We start from the raw sequence: 17883 nt of genomic DNA, 5'->3' as shown, positions 1-17883 counted from the left end.
TATGAAGTTTCAATTTTAAAGAGAATATCATGTTTTTCTTCATAAGGCATAACATTGGCCGATGCACAAACTTTACAACAGTGACCAATAATGTAAATATGTACCAGTACCTACAACCTAAACTGATGAACTTGTTAGGTACAATATACACAGAATGTTATAAGGCCTAAACAATAACTGTTTCCTTTATAGAAAAACATCAACATTGACCATCATCTCTTGGCAATAGTTAATGTCAATATAAGTCTCTTAACTAATATACAAGTCCTAGATCCATGAAAATTTAAAATAATATCAACAAATGCAATATAAAAATGTTTAAAAAGAAAGGTGGTATACTCTTGGAATATCCTATGTACACTATCTATAATTTGGGTAAAAAATTATCAAAAAGCAGGCATTTCATGCTTGCTTTCAGTGCAAAAATGTAAATAAATCTAAAGTTCCTTGAACATTCACAGAGCAAATGACAATCAGCAGCAATGGCCTCTCTTTTCATTGTCTTTATTGTTGGATATTACCGAGGCAGACGGAGCTTCAATAGACCCTCATGAACCTCTGTAAAGCTACAAAAATAGAAAAAAACAGTCAATGTTTTATCTATTGTTTATGAATAAGCCAACATAATATACACAAAAAAAGATTATCACATTAACATTAAAACTGTAAGATATAGCCTTCATTTATGCTTACTTGTATCCTTTCTGTTTGAGCCATCGGATAACTGCGGGTCGGATCCTTGCCACCCCTCCCCGACTATGACTTCCTCTTCCTGTTATGATGAACAAATCCTTCCTTTTGTCCCCTCTAGCAGACAGCTCTGAAGGAAAAATACATGCCCCATTACTCTACATTTTCTTAACACTTACCATGCCATGTGAATATGTAAAAACATTATTACACAGTTTAACGCCTTAATATTTATACATGTAATATCTTACTATTGAGTTGATCTTCTATGACTTTAGTCAAAACAGTAACTGCCTCGTCCACATGTAAACCATGTAGATCCAGTGTAGACTTGGTCTCAAGATACTGGTCTCTGTACAGATGAAATAATTATGATCAATTAGGCCTATCTGATCTAGACTACTGTACAACAACAGCTAGTAAATTATGTGCAATCTAATCCATCTTTCATACCTCTGCGATAAAATCATCTGAGCTGCATTTTCATTTGCCTCTTTGATCTTCCTTGTATGCAAATGGCCCTAAAAGCAACAATTCTTTTGTTAATTAACAACTTCTACAGAGAATCAAAGGAAACATACTGACAGTATTTGTTGAAAATAATTTCATGTACAATGGACATTTAATGTATTGTGTATAGGTATCATTCACCTCAAGCATCTTAATCAATATCATATTTTAAAGCAAGTTGTTTTATATTCTTTTTTATCGTTAATCTTTATGGTGATATGTGTATTTATTCAGACTATCTGATGGGTTAGGTTGTGGCAACATGATTAATAAAACAAAATGTTGCTTTTTATAGAGAGTTGATCAAGTTTACCTGATTGGAGTAAAAGTTCGCCACTTGTTTCATGCCTCTCCTGTATGCCTCTTGCGCTTTCTGAAAGCATTCATGTCGAAGTCTATAATGTAGATTGGCTTCTCCTCTGATGTCCTCATACTCTGGATTTTCTGAACTTTGAAACTCCTTCTTCACTTTGGGGCGATAAGAGTATGAATCAATCTTAAAAAAAAAAAAGATGATGGTGCATTAATATATCTCAGAGATTATCAAAAAGACAGACTGCAAGCAAATTAATGCATCTAATTGTTAAAATAATCAGAATTAGCTTTTTTATCAATAAAATACATGTATGATTTTCAAATATCTTTTGTTTCATACCTTTATGCCAAAATATTTTGATTTCATGAAATACTAATTTTTTAAAGATCTATACTCCAAATTAATAAAAATCTTTTGTACATCAAAAAAATTTTGTTTAATATATACATGTACTGGTAAGCTCTAAAATTTTACCATTTCTTGCAGACTTTGCTGTTTTGCTGCCTCAATCAATTTCTTCTCGTACTCATCTGCTGCCTCTGCAGTCATTACAGTCTTTGGTGGCTCATTACATCCTAAAGATCCTTCAACTGCTTTCACTGTGTCTTCATAGTTGAAGCTACATATATTTTAAGTAAAAAGGTCACACATTTAGAAAGTATGAATTCTGTCATTAAGATAGTCACATTGAAATCATTTAACAAATCAGATGTCTTGAAAATTACTAATGCAAAAAAAATCCTGAAAAGTTGTTTATCATATAACATACAATTATCAGAAAATTCATTAACATTACAAAAAAATAACAGATTAACATGTATATATCCATTAAATAAGTAAACATGGGGGAAATATTAACAAACCAGTTTGCTTGAAAGATTTCATCTAATACAGATGAGTCTATTGCTGGAAATTCTTCATAGAGCTTTTTCTGTTTCATTCTGTACCCAATTGTGTTGTGATATCCAGAGGCTTTCAAGACTTCCCTCTGAAAATTTAGGAAGAAAACAGTAAAGGACTTATCTCTCTTTTTCTTGATATAAATAAAATGAATCCCTATCTGCCATTGCTCCAAGTCAAGATTTACTTTCAGGGTAATTAATGGTGATGTTTAAAATTTTGTTGCTCATAATTTTAAAATTTCTCATTGCAATCAATATTATTGAAACATTTCAATAATAAATACAAATAAATAAGAAATGGCTCCTTAAATCAGTAGTTATCCTACAACTCTAAAATTTTTCAGTACTTACGAACTCCTTTTTCTTTCTTTCCTCTTGTAATTGTTCCTCCATTATTGCATGAAGAGACTCACGAGCAGGCGAGTTTCTGTTTAAGACGGATTTATTGCTCTGTTCTATTGATTCATTCATCTCAGACTGAAGTTGTTGCGCTAAAGCCTTGTCTAAAGTATAAATCAAAGTATTCTACACTCAGATCCAAACTGCTCTACTGTAAACACCAGATTCATGTAATGAAAAAAATTCCATTATTTTTTTTTCAAAGACTGATTTGTCATTTAACAGCACCATACCTTGTGAAATTTGATGCTTTTTTTGGACGTGATGATCTACATAGTCCGTCCTCAGACACTGATGCAAGCGTTGTGCTGTTATGTAATCCACAGGAATTTTTAAATCCTCAGCAGAGTCTGTATAACACAAAAATAATAAACAACAAAAATTCAACAGAGGATATTCCACACTCTATCAATAAATCCAGATCTCTCTCTGAAATTATACACCACAATCAAACTCGTGTAAAATATGCAATAATATCGGCAAGAGGCATCATTCACTACTATAAAAATAAAAATCAAAGCACGAAACACTTAAAATTTTAAAACATTTTCTAAGACTCATTTAATGAATATAATTTCTAGCTTTCAGCTCTATTGAAAATCATAAAATTTGCATCTATATGTAAGAATACCTGGAGTCAATTTCCCCACAGAACCAAACAGGATAAGTAAAGCCTTGATAAATTCAGCTGGCAGGTCCAAGGGAAGTGTTAAGCTAGATGGGGAATCAGCACTGGGTGGGGAGACAACTCTATCCTCTGCAAGCCTATGGTCTCCCATCCCTTCAATGATGCCACTCTGTGGAGAATCAATGTAGGAGGAATTCAAACTCGGATCTGTTCTCGACAACTGAAGCATGGAATCACTATCAGAAACCGATTCTTTTTCGGTTATGGCTACCAGCTCTTGTAAGATCTTTTTGTTGAAGTCGTCATCTTCAAAGAATATCTCATCACCTTCATGTCCATGTGAATACTGATTACAGAGTCGAATATTAGATTCGTAGGAGAGCAGTCTTTTCTCTGAGTTTGCAATCAATTGAGTTTCTACATCTTCTTTGGTTGCAATATTTGAGTCTTCCAGAAATTTCATACAGATGTCGATCAGTAGAGGTGGCTGTATAAATTCCTCCACCACACACATACTAGAGGAACTTCTCGACCTAGCAGGTATGGTGGGTGACTTTGGTATACGCTGCAGTTTGAATATTGAGTCTAGATACTTGTTTTTGTCCTCTTGACTTAGAGATAAATCATGGAAAGTCCACTCCAGAATAATATCTGCTGCCCATTCCACATTATTATCACAGTTCTGTAAAACATCTTTTAAATCAGCTTCTGGGATTGTGGGAAAACTGTTTTTCAAAAATTCAATATCTGCATCTAGCAAGTCTTCCGTCATTGTGCTACGATGTATTGTCAGTACTCTAGAAGACTTCCCACAATCCTCTGTAGGCATAGAGTCTAATGGTTTTACTTTCCAATCCTTGCCTACGATGATTAACATATTACCAAGTTGCTCTTTACTGCATGCCATTCCTTTACCAAGTTCATACATAATTTTTAAATCCTTAGGTGTTATTTCTGTCTCAGAGTCTATCTTTATTACAGTTTCACATTCAACTTTCATATCTTCCATTTTATATATTTCGTCATCAAGGGTGTCAACTTTTATGGAACTCCAATCACTTACAGAAAATTTTGCTCTGTCATCTTCATTAAATAATGGAAATCTAGCGACCATTTTTCGTTTACCATTCTTCTTTAGGCTTTTGTCTCTTTCCTTACTACTTTCCTCATGTAATGTAGCTTTACTTGTATCACTTACACGTAAAATTGATTTATTTGGAGTCGAATGAATAATTTCATCATCGTTTATAGAATCAGACTCCATCATACTACATGCATCCTCCCTCGTTTCTATCTCTATATCAGTGTTGGTGTTGGGTATGTAAACACCATTGGCCTCTGACTCAAGCTCATCTTGAAGATCTTTAACATTGTCTAAGTTACCCTCTGTGCTTTTTTGATTTTTTTGTGTCTGACGCTTTCCTCGTTTCTTTCTAGGTGATTTAGGACTATCACTGACATCAGTGTTCCATGCTTCTGGAGATGTTTCTTTGTCCACTGAATATTCTTCTTTCGATTCAAATTTTTTCCAATACAACTGTTCAGATGCTTTAATACTGCTGAGATCTGAAGTGACATCACTTTCTACTATGTTTAAACTTTCATCACCTAAAGGAGCATCATTTTCACCACTTGATTCTGTATTTAGTAGGATTTCACTGTTGCCTTCTGAAATACCTGATTTACAAATACCATTTTTTACATCCTTACTCAAATGAACTTTTTTCTGCTTTTCCTTTTTCTTGCTTCTTTGATTTTTTGGAATATCCCACAAATCTTTGTTCTCATTGTCATTTGAAACTTCTCCAACATTGTTGTCATTAACAAATTCTTCAGTTTGAGGGTCTTTTGAATCATTCAGGCTTTTCTCAATCAGACCTTTAACTTTTTCCTCGATCATTTTTTCGTATTGAGGCTGCTGGGTTGGGTCAATAGGCATAAAGACAATGAGTGACTTGAGTTCCTCTATAATCTTATCTGGATCACAGTCACCTATTAAAGAACTCCCTACATTCTCTAAGATAAGACTATCTACCATTTTCTCGACCTCATCTCCATCACCTGGTTTCAAGTCTTCTGTTACTGGGGACCTCTGAGACAGAGTAGAATTGTCTGCTGTCAGTTGTGTATTGCCCTCTTTTCTTCCTTGAGACCCATGAGAGACAGGTGGAGACATGAGTGTCTTTCTCTTAGAGATCATTTCTAGCTGTTTATGCAAGTTCATGGTAGACATACCCACATGAGATCTGGCCACATAGCCTACGTTAGCTGGAATGGGACTGCATCTGCTATCACTTAACTGATCAAACTCCTTTTCTAATCTCTTCTCTGAGTCGGTATCACTTCCTGGGGTAGAGCAGTCCAGATAAGAATCCCCAATGTTAATTCTAAGATTTCTCTGTTGTTCATCCTCCTTCGGATCCCCCAACCTTGATAAAAACACCTCCTGGTCTATGGAATCTTTTCTGGGTGGCTCTATGGAATCCTTCTTGGGTGGATTGTGAGGACTGCTCAGTTCATTGTAGGAATTCCTAAGCTCTGGAAAGTCCGCTTGAGAGAATTCGACATCCTTTGCTTTGTCTTCATTATCACTGTGGGTTTGAATTATAGCATTTATTTATTATCTTCCTTCTTTTCTAACCAACTTTCATTAAGTTTTCTTTCTTTTAATGTTGAAAGAATATTTCACCATTTCAAAGTTCTCAAGTAATTTTTTTATTAAAAGGCTAATGGGTCACATTGCTCACCTGAACAATTCTACCCCCAGTCATCCTGATTTGAACAAATTGAATCTATACTATTTGAGGAAGCTTCCATATTAGATTAAACATTACTGGCTAAATGGTGTTTAAAAATTTAACAACTTCCTTTTTAAAAAAAAATTGACGACCCCCCCCCCCCCCCCCTTCCCCAGTGTGGCCCCCTACCCACAGGGTTCCATTGAACAAACTTGAATCTAGACCACCTGAAGATGATTCAACATGGCTTTTAACTTTCAGGCCAAAAAGTTTTTTAAGATTTTCCCTTTCAAATTCCTATGTTAAATTTTGACCCCTATTGTGAACCCACAAAGCACCCAGGGGATCATGATTTAAACAAACCTGAATCTACACCGTCTAAAGATGCTTTATCATGAATTTCAACTATTCAGGCCAAATGGTTTTCCAGAAGTTTTTTTTTTTTAAGATATTCACTATATGTTTCAATGTAAAAATTTTACCCCCCCCCCCATCCCCAATTGTGGCCCACCCTACTCCCTGTGATTTGAACAAACTAGAATCTAAGGCGAGAGAAATTAAATTTTTAGTTTTACGGATCCGCCGACCCAATTTTTCCGATTTTGTAAAAAAAAAAATAATGAAAAAAAATTCGTATCTTCGGAAATTTTTCCGGAATTTTCAAGTTTGACCGATCTTGGTTTTAAAATTACTTTATTTGATTTGAAATCTGCAAAACGTTTGACAAAGGGAGCTTTTAAAATCAAGTGTAAGCGTCTCTATAACATGGAGTATTTAAGATGGAGGTCAGCCATGCATGGTTTGGCTTAAAAGTTTTTATGAAAAGCAAAGAAAATGTTATCCTGAACAAGTTTTAAGGTTAATACCAATGATCTTGAAACAAACACAAAGTACACAGTGGATAGTGGACAAATTAAACTTAATATTATAAGTTCAAGCAAATAATATGTAATTTTGATTAATAAAAGTTTGCCCACTTTTTTTTTTTTTTTTTTTATTTTCCCTCCTCCGACCCAAATTTTTTACAACAAAATCCGTAAAACTAAAAATTAAATTTCTCTCGCCTAAACTATCTAACTATCTGAGGAAGCTTCCAAATAAGTTTAATCTTACTGGCCAAATTGTATTTGATAAGATTTGTTTTTAAAGTCAATAAATTTTATTTTTTCCAAATTATCTCCCCTTTAAGTAGGGCTGGGCCTTTCATTTGAACAAACTTCAATCCTCCTTGGCCAAGGGATTCTTGTGGAAAGTATTACCTTGTGCCAGGTATGGTTGAAATTGGCTCAGTGGTTTTGGAGAAGAAGATGAAAATGCAAAAAAATTACAACAACAACAGTGCCAATAACAACAGACAAGTTTTGATCAGATAAGCTCTGACACTTGAGCCTTTGGCAAACTTACATTTTACTTTTTTTCAGTGGTACACCTAAGATCATCTCTACAGTTAAATCCCTTTGGTATCTCTCTTTCATTCTCTGAATATGTTCTTTTGGCACTCCATGGTCATTTCTCCTACAAGTACAAGTTCCTTTTTCTCTTTATCGAAATTAAATTACCAATAATATCAACAGCTCATAGATAGACACTTCATTAATACCCATCAATTTTAAAGTAAAAACATGCATTGTTAAACACAATAGGCTTCATAACTTTCAGAAAACTAAAATAAATCAAAATACCTCGCCAATTCTTTTGCAGAATATTTCCATGGTGTATTGGGCTCCAATATTTCCATTTCATATGAAAAAGCCTTACCCTGGAAAAAAAAAGTACACAACTGGAAAATTTTGTCCTTAAGGTCAGACGCGACAAAAATTGGCCATGCCTGCTGTCCGATTCTATTTCATTTTGAAATAAAATATTGTTTAAATTAATTAGACATGACCTACAGTATCTTCCATTATTGTCTACCCCAGTACTTCTTTCCTATCTCCCCCACTAGCTTTTTGAAGTTTCATTAAAGTGAATTACAGTAAAAATCGTTTCGTACGAACACGAATATTGCGAATTCACAGATATAGCGAAGTCATCTTGGATCCCCAGCTATGTAAATTTAATGAATTTCTTATATACGGTTATAACGAATTATGGATATAACGAAGTAATTTCTTAGGTCCCAGTGACTTTGTTATAACCGAGTTTTGCTGTATGTATGTTTTAAAAAAATATTGTAACAAATTTACTTGTTTTATACATGTAAAGGTACTTCTTATTATTTGATTGAATCATTATTTATTATGCTACGTTTGCTTTCATTAGTAAGAATAATCTCCCTTTAATTATTTTAATAAAGTGTGAAATTGCCATGCAAGCACTTTATTCCATTTTTTTGTTATCACTTGACATTCATCCTATTACCTAAGTGTATTTAGAAATTTAAAACTGGACAAAAAATATAAATTGCCCGATTTACCAATTTTAAATAGGGTTTCATTTCCCATGCTTGAGTATTTGTGTTGTCAATTATTACTGGAGTTATTTTCTCCTCCATGGCTGCTGCAGCTGTCAACATAGAAATTTAATTATGACAATTATTAAATGGCAAAATGAGTCAGGTCAAAATAGAATAAAAAATTTCTGTTGCTGAATTTTTTAATTCATAGTTTAAGAATTGTTTACAAAATGAACAAAGGAATTGTTTATTTAATATTTTTACCTCTTTTACGATTCCATTCATGTGCATCTGTTAGTTTAGTGACATCATGGCTGTATATTCCATTCTCATAAAAATAATCATCAGTGCTTAAGATTTGTCCCTCACCAACCATTTCTCTGTAAATATGTGATACATGTGATTAAAAAAAAAATTCAAATAAAGGTAGAATATATTGGAACCCATAAAAATGATTTATGTTCAAGAATATTAACGAACAAGTATATCACACAGCTAAAAAGTTAAATATCAAATAAACAAACAAACTTGACCAAAAAACAAGAGGCCCAGGGGCCACATCGCTCACCTGAGCAACAATTGCCTTAATTCTGATCAAATTAGCATTACAGTATCAAAATATCTTGACAACTGAGTACAGTAGATCTTGCTAAAAAAAATTTTGAAAATCTGCCAATTTTTATCCACCTCTTATTTTTTGGTAAATACCAAGCCCCTTTTGTTGTTGTACCTGTAAGAAGATTTTTCTCTATTCCTATATACCCCCCCCCCATTTTGTGGCCGCACTATTCTCTAGGGAATCATGGTTTCATCAAACTTAAATCTACCTTTAATCTCATAACCTGTGCTTTCACACTAAGTACTGAGTTTTGGACCGAAAACTTTCCCAGCATATTTTTAAAGATTTTCTCTATATATTACTATGTAAAAAATCAAACCGCCATCACGGTCCCGCCCTACCACTAGGGACTGTGATTTTGCAAACTTGAATTTAAACTACCCGAGGATGCCTCTACACAAGTTTAAGCTTTTCTAGCCAAATAGTCTTTAAAAAGAAGATTTTGAAAGATTTTCTCTATATATTCATAAGTAAAAATCCATCCCCCATTGTGGCCTCACCCTACCCCTGGACTATTATTTAAACAAACTTGAATCTATATGATCTGGGGATGCTTCCACTCAAATTTGGGCTTACCTGGCCTAATAGTATTGAGAAGAAGACTTTTAAAGATTTTCTCTATATATAAAAATTTATCCCCCATTGTGGCCCCGCCCTACCCCCAAGGACCATGATTTGAACAAACTTGAGTCTACACTACCTGATGATGCCTCCACTCAAAGTTGAGCTTTCCTGGCCTAATAGTTTTTGAGAAGAAGATTTTTAAAGATTTTCTCTATATATTCCTATGTAAAACTTGATCCCCCAATTGTGGCCCCACCCTACCCCCGGGGACCATGATTTGAACAAACTTGAATCAACACTTCCTGAGGATGCTTCCATTTTAATTTGAGCTTTTCTGGCCTAATAGTTTTTGAGAAGAAGATTTTTAAAGATTTTCTCTATATATTCCTATGTAAAACTTGATCCCCCAATTGTGGCCCCGCCCTACACCCGGGGACCATGATTTGAACAAACTTGAATCAACACTTCCTGAGGATGCTTCCATTTTAATTTGACCTTTTCTGGCCTAATAGTTTTTGAGAAGAAGATTTTTAAAGATTTTCTCTATATATTCCTATGTAAAACTTGATCCCCCAATTGTGGCCCCACCCTACCCCCGGGGAACATGATTTGAACAAACTTGAATCTACACTACATGAGGATGCTCCCATCTAATTTGAGTCTTTCTGGCCTGATAGTTTTTGAGAAGAAGATTTTTTAAGATTTTCTCTATATATTCCTATGTAAAACTTGATCCCCCAATTGTGGCCCCAACCTACCCCCGGGGACCATGATTTGAACAAACTTGAATCTACACTACCTGATGATGCCTCTACACAAGTTTAAGCTTTACCGGCCTAATAGTTTTTGAGAAGAAGATTTTTGAAAAATACAGTTAAATATCGATATCTCGAAGTTCGGGGGACCACGGAAAAACTTCGAGATATCCGGGTGTTCGAGATATCCGAAGTCGAAATTCTTCGACTCCATTAGCGTTTTTGTTTTTGTCCTGACATGTTAACACAGGAAGTCCTTATATGCACTATAATTTGAGAACCGGTATGAACGGAAAAAAAAGACGGAATATTTAAACGATGTTTTATTTATAGACATTTATAGACATTGCACATATACACTTAAATAAGAATTTATATGAAACGTTACAATTATTTTAAATAACAGTTAATCAAACATACAAGCATAATGTACATGTATACAACTTTCTATACCTCTTTCGACATCGCCAATGGCTTGAAAATTTGTTTCAATGGTGTGGGTCTTTAGCTTGCGCTTCAGCCCGGGAGTGGGGAGCTTGTCTTTGCTGTGTTGAGACATGTTGTTGAATGATGTACAGAATTCTGTACCATCTTTTATAGCCAAAGACAAATGTGTTAATTGTTTGATTTTTGTTCACATTAGAAATAAAATTTGTTATATTTAAATCAGCGCGTTGGTAATTTATCACGATTTAGTGTGTTATTAAACATATTTTTGGTATATTATTCATTAAGTAGAAGTTCACTTTGATCATGCATCGATATCGATTATACGATAATTTATGCTGCGCTATTTGGTAATTGAGTGACCGTGAACTTGTTTGCTTTATAAGTAGCGTGCATCATTATTCATATTATCGGTAATGTTAGGGGTGCTTACTTTTGGGAGCTGTGAACTTGTTTGTTTTATCAATCACCGGAGTATATAACCAAGCTGTTATAACAATTACCGTGTCATCGATAGCTGCACTGGCTAAGCGTGGAGTTAATAGACTATCAGTCCTGAGAAAAGGTGTGAATTGCCGCGGGCGAGAATAACGAGGACACTATATGCGGGGTGCGATTAGCAGACCGGAAAATTGACTTCACTTCGAGATAACCCAGGTAAAATTTGTTATTGGGACCGTAAACATACTTCGACATAAGCGTGGTATTCGAGATAACCGTATTCGAGATATCAGAAGTTTTTAAAATCATATAAATAGGGAAAACGGCCGGGACCGGCGGCCGACTTCGACATAACCGGGGTATTCGAGATATCCGATGTTCGAGATACCGATATTTACCTGTACCAACAAATTTTCAATAATTCTCAATTATCTCCCCTTTAAAAAGGGCGTGGCCCTTCATTTGAACAAACTTGAATCCCCTTTACCTAGTGGTGCTTTGTGCCAAATTTGGTTGAAATCTGCCCAGTGGTTCTTGAGAAGAAGATGAAAATGTGAAAAGTTTACAACAACGACGATGACAACGACAACAGACAACGGACAAATTTTGATCAGAAAAGCTCACTTGAGCCTTTGGCTCAGGTGAGCTAAAAACAAACAGTATAGCATTAACTTAGGCATTTAAAGTTTCTTTGAATTAAGGTCACAAATGAAATGCTATACTTTTGCTTACCTTGCTAATGTAGACTTCCCACTTCCAGGGAGTCCCCTCAAAATGACCAGCACTTTAGCTCCACTTATTATCCTTTGCTTCACTCTTTCTATTTCTCTGTCCGATGACTCTGTTGACAATTTGCCATTTCTTTGGACAGGTAGAACTCCACCTGGTGGTAAGAAAGGCGGAGCTACACGGGGCTCAGAAAAATTGTGAAAATGCATCCATGGGGGCATCCCTCTCGGCATTGGACCCCTCCCACCCCTAGGTGGCCAAGGTGGGCGTGCTGAGATAGGAAATGGAGCACGGGGTTGTCGGAAACCTGGACCATATTGATTAGGCATTCGTGAGTGTGGAATAGGCATGGGACCATCCATAGAGGGTTTCCCCATTTTCGGCATCACAAAATGAGGCTGCAAGTCCTCAACCTGTTCATCGCCTTGTTTGACCTCATCTCCTTTCTGTATCCGTGGTACAAATTCTTTTGCTGAGGCAGATAATTCAAATGAAACTATTGGTAGCTGCATTTCTGCTGACTTAGGCCTTTCTATAGTGTCTCTATTCTCTACATCTAGCAGATCAGAGGAATCTTGAGAAGAATAAGAAGTTTCCAGTTCCACTGAAAAGTTAGGAGGATCTGGCTTTTGGTTTTCAACAGTTCCTTCCTTTACACTGACACAGGTCCCTTCTTTTAACAAAGTGTCAATATCGAAGTCTCCAGAGTCACATCTAGAACTTGAGGCACTTTTATTTGCAAAGGAATATCTCGATGTCTCCTTAGGTGAAGAAAAACCAGACATCATATATTTACTTTCATTTGAATGTTTTCTTTCATTCCCTGCTTGTTGCCAGAAAGATGACATAGTTGTTTTGTTTTCACTTAGTAAGGATCCTGAATGACTTGAGGGTAGCAATGGAAATTTTTCCTCTGTAGGGGTTGGTAACTCACTCTTAATAGATGTAGTTAAATTAAGGGCACCAGCAAGAATTGAATGTCCAATTCCTTGTGAAATATGGGGTATAACTGGAGGAATTGGTTCTTTTTTCAAAGTAAAGTCCAATTCTTCTTCAAAATTGTCATCAATGTCATCTAAAGAGTTATGAGAAGATGATGATCTTAGATTATCTAATTTATTAGGAACAAGTCGAGAAAAATCCATTTCTATGTCATTGCTGCTATTTTTATCATGAAACGATGGGAACACATCTCTTTGCACCTCCTGAGAGTTTTTGTTTCTTTGCTTCTCTAATTCATCAGGATAGTCTGTAAATTTCATATTCCTTGATCTGATAGAATCTGGGGTATTTTTCTCACCTGTAAACTCTGTAGAAGCATTGGAAAAGTTTCCAGTCGATTTTGAAATGTTCCCTGATTTTCTATTCAGTTTTTCTCCAATCACACCAATATGTCTAGGGCTTGTTTCAATATTTGATACCTTTTCAGATGATAGATTTCCAGTGTTGTACATAGGGGGGCTTGACAACTGACTGTAGTTAGCATTTAATCTTAAAGTGTCTGCTGAAGTATTAATAAAATTTGCCTTCTTTGGACTTGTATGTGTCGATGGTTTATTATCTATTCTATTTACATCTAAAGTTGTTGGAGTAGGCTCCCTTGATATCTGTCTTGCATTACTTTGCTGTGAACCAAGGGCAGGGAACTCTGAAGGCATAAGATTTTGAGTTGACTGTTGCTGAGATGACCTAGTTTTCTTGTCAAGACATAAAACATCCTTTGCTATCTCGGCCAACTTGCTACTTTTCTTGGATGCATCAATTTTGCTTCCGCACATTGTGCACAGTGAATCAATTGCCTTTTCAACTGGAAAACAATAAAATAAACTATTATCATTTCATAATAGAAAAAGAACCTTGTGTTAGAAAAAGGCATGTAAATAATGCAGAACTTTTTTTTAATTATTTCATAAATCTAATAGTGCTTTCCTTATCTTTATCAAAACTCCTTATCAAAATCGACAAAAACTATCTAAATCCTCAAACAAAATTCGTTTTAGGCAAAATAAAATAGTAAGCTGTTTCGAATTCCCTGAAGTTTTAAAAATAACTTCACATGTCTTTATTTCGAATCATGAGGAGTTGTCTGTCCAAGTTTGAAAACAGGATAAATATAAATTAAAATCTTTCCCTATATTATACCCACTTCAATTATTGTTAAGGCTTAAATAAGAAATACACTTTTTATCTAGCCAGACTTGGTACCACACATGTACAGCAACACATAATATTACTCTTAAACAACTTTGGTGGGAAGGGGATGATAAAAGAAGATAACTTTAGAAAACATTAAGTGAAGGCTTCAGTCCTAATACCTAGAACAGAATCTTCATCTAAATTATTCATTGTAAAGCACTTTAGTTTACTCTGCATTAACAATTGTGTGATTGCATGGTAAAAAAAACTTACAATTGCTCTCTGAATTGAAAAAATACTGCAAAATTAAATTCACTGTGCATGCAAATAAAAACTTTAATGAATAAGCCTTAAAAATTAAATTAAAAATACAAAATTGAATTTAAATAAATGGTTATTGTAAGTGATGTGTTCATGCACATTATGTGCAAGCATATGATGGACCTTTTGGTTTAATGTCATTTAATTGATAAATAAAGTACGAGTTTTCGTGAATGTTGCAGAATAACCTCCGAGGTCGAGAAATGTTGTTTTGAAATATAAAAGCCAAGGCGTTAGCCGAGGCTTTTATATTTCAAACAACATTTCGAGACCGAGGAGTTTATCCTGCAACATTCAAGATAACAAGAACTTTATTTCTATTCTACTAACAGCCCAGTATTTCTACAGAAACGAATCCTATAGAGAGAAGATCTAGGTCATTTTGACGGCTGTTCCGTGTAACCCAAATGGCAGTGTTTACATGTGTAACGACCAAAGGAATCACATGCAGACGACAGAATTTTTCTTTGGATTTTTAATGCTCTTTACTTATTATCTTTGAATCATGTTCCTAATATTTTAAGGGCAAATTAATACGATTATTACTACTACACGTTATATATTTTATGTAAAAACACGCAGTGAAAATGTGCTAGGGAGGTGCTAGGAACAGTCTCATTGATCTCTTAAAAATAAACATTTGAGGCAATACACATCGTTTTGACTGGAACTAACACGTGAAATTGACACAGTTTAAAAAATTTTATGGTTTGAAGTTGTACTTTCATGGTCAGTGCGAGACAAATATGTATTTCTGATCTGATAATTTACTGATGACGTTCGTGGTATATTGGAGAATAATATCCGCGGCATCTCTTTGATCTCGGCAATAACTGTAGTAGAATGTTATATATATTCCTACAAATGATATCACTAATTTAAATTGAATGGGTGAGTTCACCTATTAGAATAAGTCGGTACATCGAATTACCAAAATGACAGGATTTACAGAAATGACACCTGAAATTACCAGAATGACACTAAAATCTACAGAAATGACATTTCAAATACATTAAAATGGTGAAATATTATATCATACGTAGGGATGGGACGATCCACCGATGCACCGTTGCATCGCGGTATTTATTTTGACGATATTTGGATCGATACATTTACCATTAATACAACGATACCTTACCGAACTTTTTTTAATTTTTCATAAATATCAGAGCTTCATATATCGGCTATTTTTAGTCCGCGCGCCTAATATGAAAGTACAAAGATGGCGGAAAACCTCGTAAAGTTGTCAAAACTGTTAGGAGGCTAAATATGGAGTGTGGAAAACTTTTGGAGTACTTGTTTATGAAAAACTAGTGTACACGAGACTAAAGTAATTTGTAAATTGTGCAACGCTCATTATGAATATAACAAAATAAATTTGGACATGCGGTAATACATCGGCAGGTTGAATAAATTTTAAACTTTTATTCATGTTTTCATTTAATTGCAATGTATTGTGATATGTATTGTATCGCATCTCATGTATCGTGATATGTACCGAATCGGCTCAGTACAGTATCGTCCCAGCCCTAATCATAAGTGTCTTTCAGGTAAATCCTTCATAAAAAAAATAAAATAAAACCTACGTTAAATATCTTATTAATTGAAAGTGAAAAAACGATATCTCTTACAACAATAATGATTTATTACTTTAATAAAATAAACTACTGAAAAGAACAAGAATAGAATTTCTGGGTCCCCCGCCGGTCAAGCAGTATACTATTATACTGTTTATGAAATTGCAATATTTTCAACATTCAGGGCTGTTCCAGAATTAAATGTGTGGGGAGGTTGGGAAGAACATTTTTTTACCCCCACCACCCATTTTTTTCTCTATTTTTCCTGTTGCAAATATATCCAAAATACTACAATCTAAAAGAACTTGACCAAAGTATTAGTGGTATAAACATTTTGTATAAATTTAATGAAAATCCGTCAAAATTTGTAGGCACGAGAGCGCCCTACCAGGTCACAAAGTCCCATAACTCCAACAAAAAGTATCGACCAATGCTAATTTTCGAACTTGACCAAGGTAATAGTGGTATAAACATTTGGTATAAATTTAATGAAAATCCGTCAAAATTTGTAGGCATGAGAGCACTTACAAAAAAGTGTGAAGGATGGAAACACGGGGGCACGGACCGACGCCCGGCTTTACTGATGTCCCCGCTCCGCGTTGCGGCAGGGGACAAAAATCAATACAAATTAGAGAAATTTCTTCTTAACAATACATATAGCAATTAATGAGGAATTTTAGATGCATGATTTTACAATATCAGAGGGTCAAATTACATGCTAATCTCATAATTCTACAACTATCCTACCATTTTCCAACTTGCAATTATATATATCGAATTATTTACTAATAAAGACATTAATGGATATAATTAAGTATAATTGTGGTGAAAAACAATTTTTTAATAAACTTTAAGTGTCATATCTGTAGATTTTAGTGTCATTCCGGTAATTTCTGGTGTCATTTCAGTAAATACTGTCATTTCGGGCTACCCGAATAAGTGATATCACCAAATGGTAATATGAAAACAGCACCCAAAAGGTATTACATGCCTGGAATGGCATTGTCATTTACAATACACGGATGTTTTTGAGTAATTGATCAGGTAAAACTAGGCTAAGGCCACTTGATGTCATATTTGGTAGATCATGAATATGATTGTTCATTTGTTGACAGATTAGTGATATATATTGGAGACATAGTAGTTTAACCAGATGTATTTGAAAAATTCACCAAACAAATAAAAATCTTGATATATGTTTGAGTTTTCAATTAATGTGACAACACACCATTCCATTCCAATTCCTGGAGAATGATAAACACGACATCTCCATCAACTTTTCCATCGAACATCTCTTGAACATGACGAAAAATCTGATCGTTCACTTCCTGTTGTCTTTGAGAGTCGATGGCCGGTGTATGTGTCTTGACTACGTTAGCTTCTTTAACTTGGCCTTGCTTCCTCATTTCAACTACAACAACTAAGTTACGTCTGAATTCAAATACATCGTCATCTTTGACGACTGTAACGTATGTTTACACTATCCTCCCTCAACGTGGTCTAAAATCAATGTTGACTGCGCAGATCTTATGCGCATGAAGAAATCTCCAACTGGTATATGAAACAAACAATTTGATTTGCTAGTGTTTTTTAAGAAAATTTTAATTATTTTGTATTGTTTACAATCTGTTGATATTATTTGTTGTACAAATTGGAATTGTAAAAAAGGTTATTCCAATCTATCTCAAAAAGCCGTAAAATCATTTTAAACTTTTG

General features: G+C 34.6%; 1 protein-coding gene across 1 annotated transcript; it reads right to left on the bottom strand.

Moving 5' to 3' along the window:
* Nucleotides 1-17: 17 nt before the first annotated feature.
* Nucleotides 18-17695, bottom strand: LOC105339472 (NEDD4-binding protein 2). The gene is made up of 16 exons (XM_011445042.4): nt 17396-17695; nt 12137-13940; nt 8843-8958; nt 8600-8688; nt 7866-7942; nt 7588-7698; nt 3449-6036; nt 3051-3167; nt 2770-2921; nt 2380-2504; nt 1991-2135; nt 1514-1696; nt 1144-1211; nt 942-1042; nt 694-820; nt 18-566 (listed from the first exon to the last, which is right to left on the bottom strand). Exons 1-16 carry the CDS (start codon nt 17571-17573, stop codon nt 518-520), a joined length of 6030 nt encoding a protein of 2009 aa, XP_011443344.3. The 5' UTR covers nt 17574-17695; the 3' UTR covers nt 18-517.
* Nucleotides 17696-17883: the final 188 nt, after the last annotated feature.

The sequence above is a fragment of the Magallana gigas genome, chromosome 2, assembly GCF_963853765.1.
Source record: "Magallana gigas chromosome 2, xbMagGiga1.1, whole genome shotgun sequence".
Taxonomy (NCBI): Eukaryota; Metazoa; Mollusca; class Bivalvia; order Ostreida; family Ostreidae; genus Magallana; species Magallana gigas.
Note: the sequence above shows the minus strand (reverse complement) of the source record. Positions and strands in the feature narration are given on the sequence as shown.

What these genes read in the sequence shown, in the direction of transcription:
- LOC105339472 (XM_011445042.4), bottom strand. Translation starts at nt 17,573, where the DNA reads ATGAGGAAGCAAGGCCAAGTTAAAGAAGCTAACGTAGTCAAGACACAT. An exon ending in AAAGCATCAAATTTCACAAG is followed by an intron (nt 2,922 to 3,050) that starts GTATGGTGCTGT and finishes TTTATACTTTAG; the next exon opens with ACAAGGCTTTAGCGCAACAA. An exon ending in CTCAAACAGAAAGGATACAA is followed by an intron (nt 567 to 693) that starts GTAAGCATAAAT and finishes CTATTTTTGTAG; the next exon opens with CTTTACAGAGGTTCATGAGG.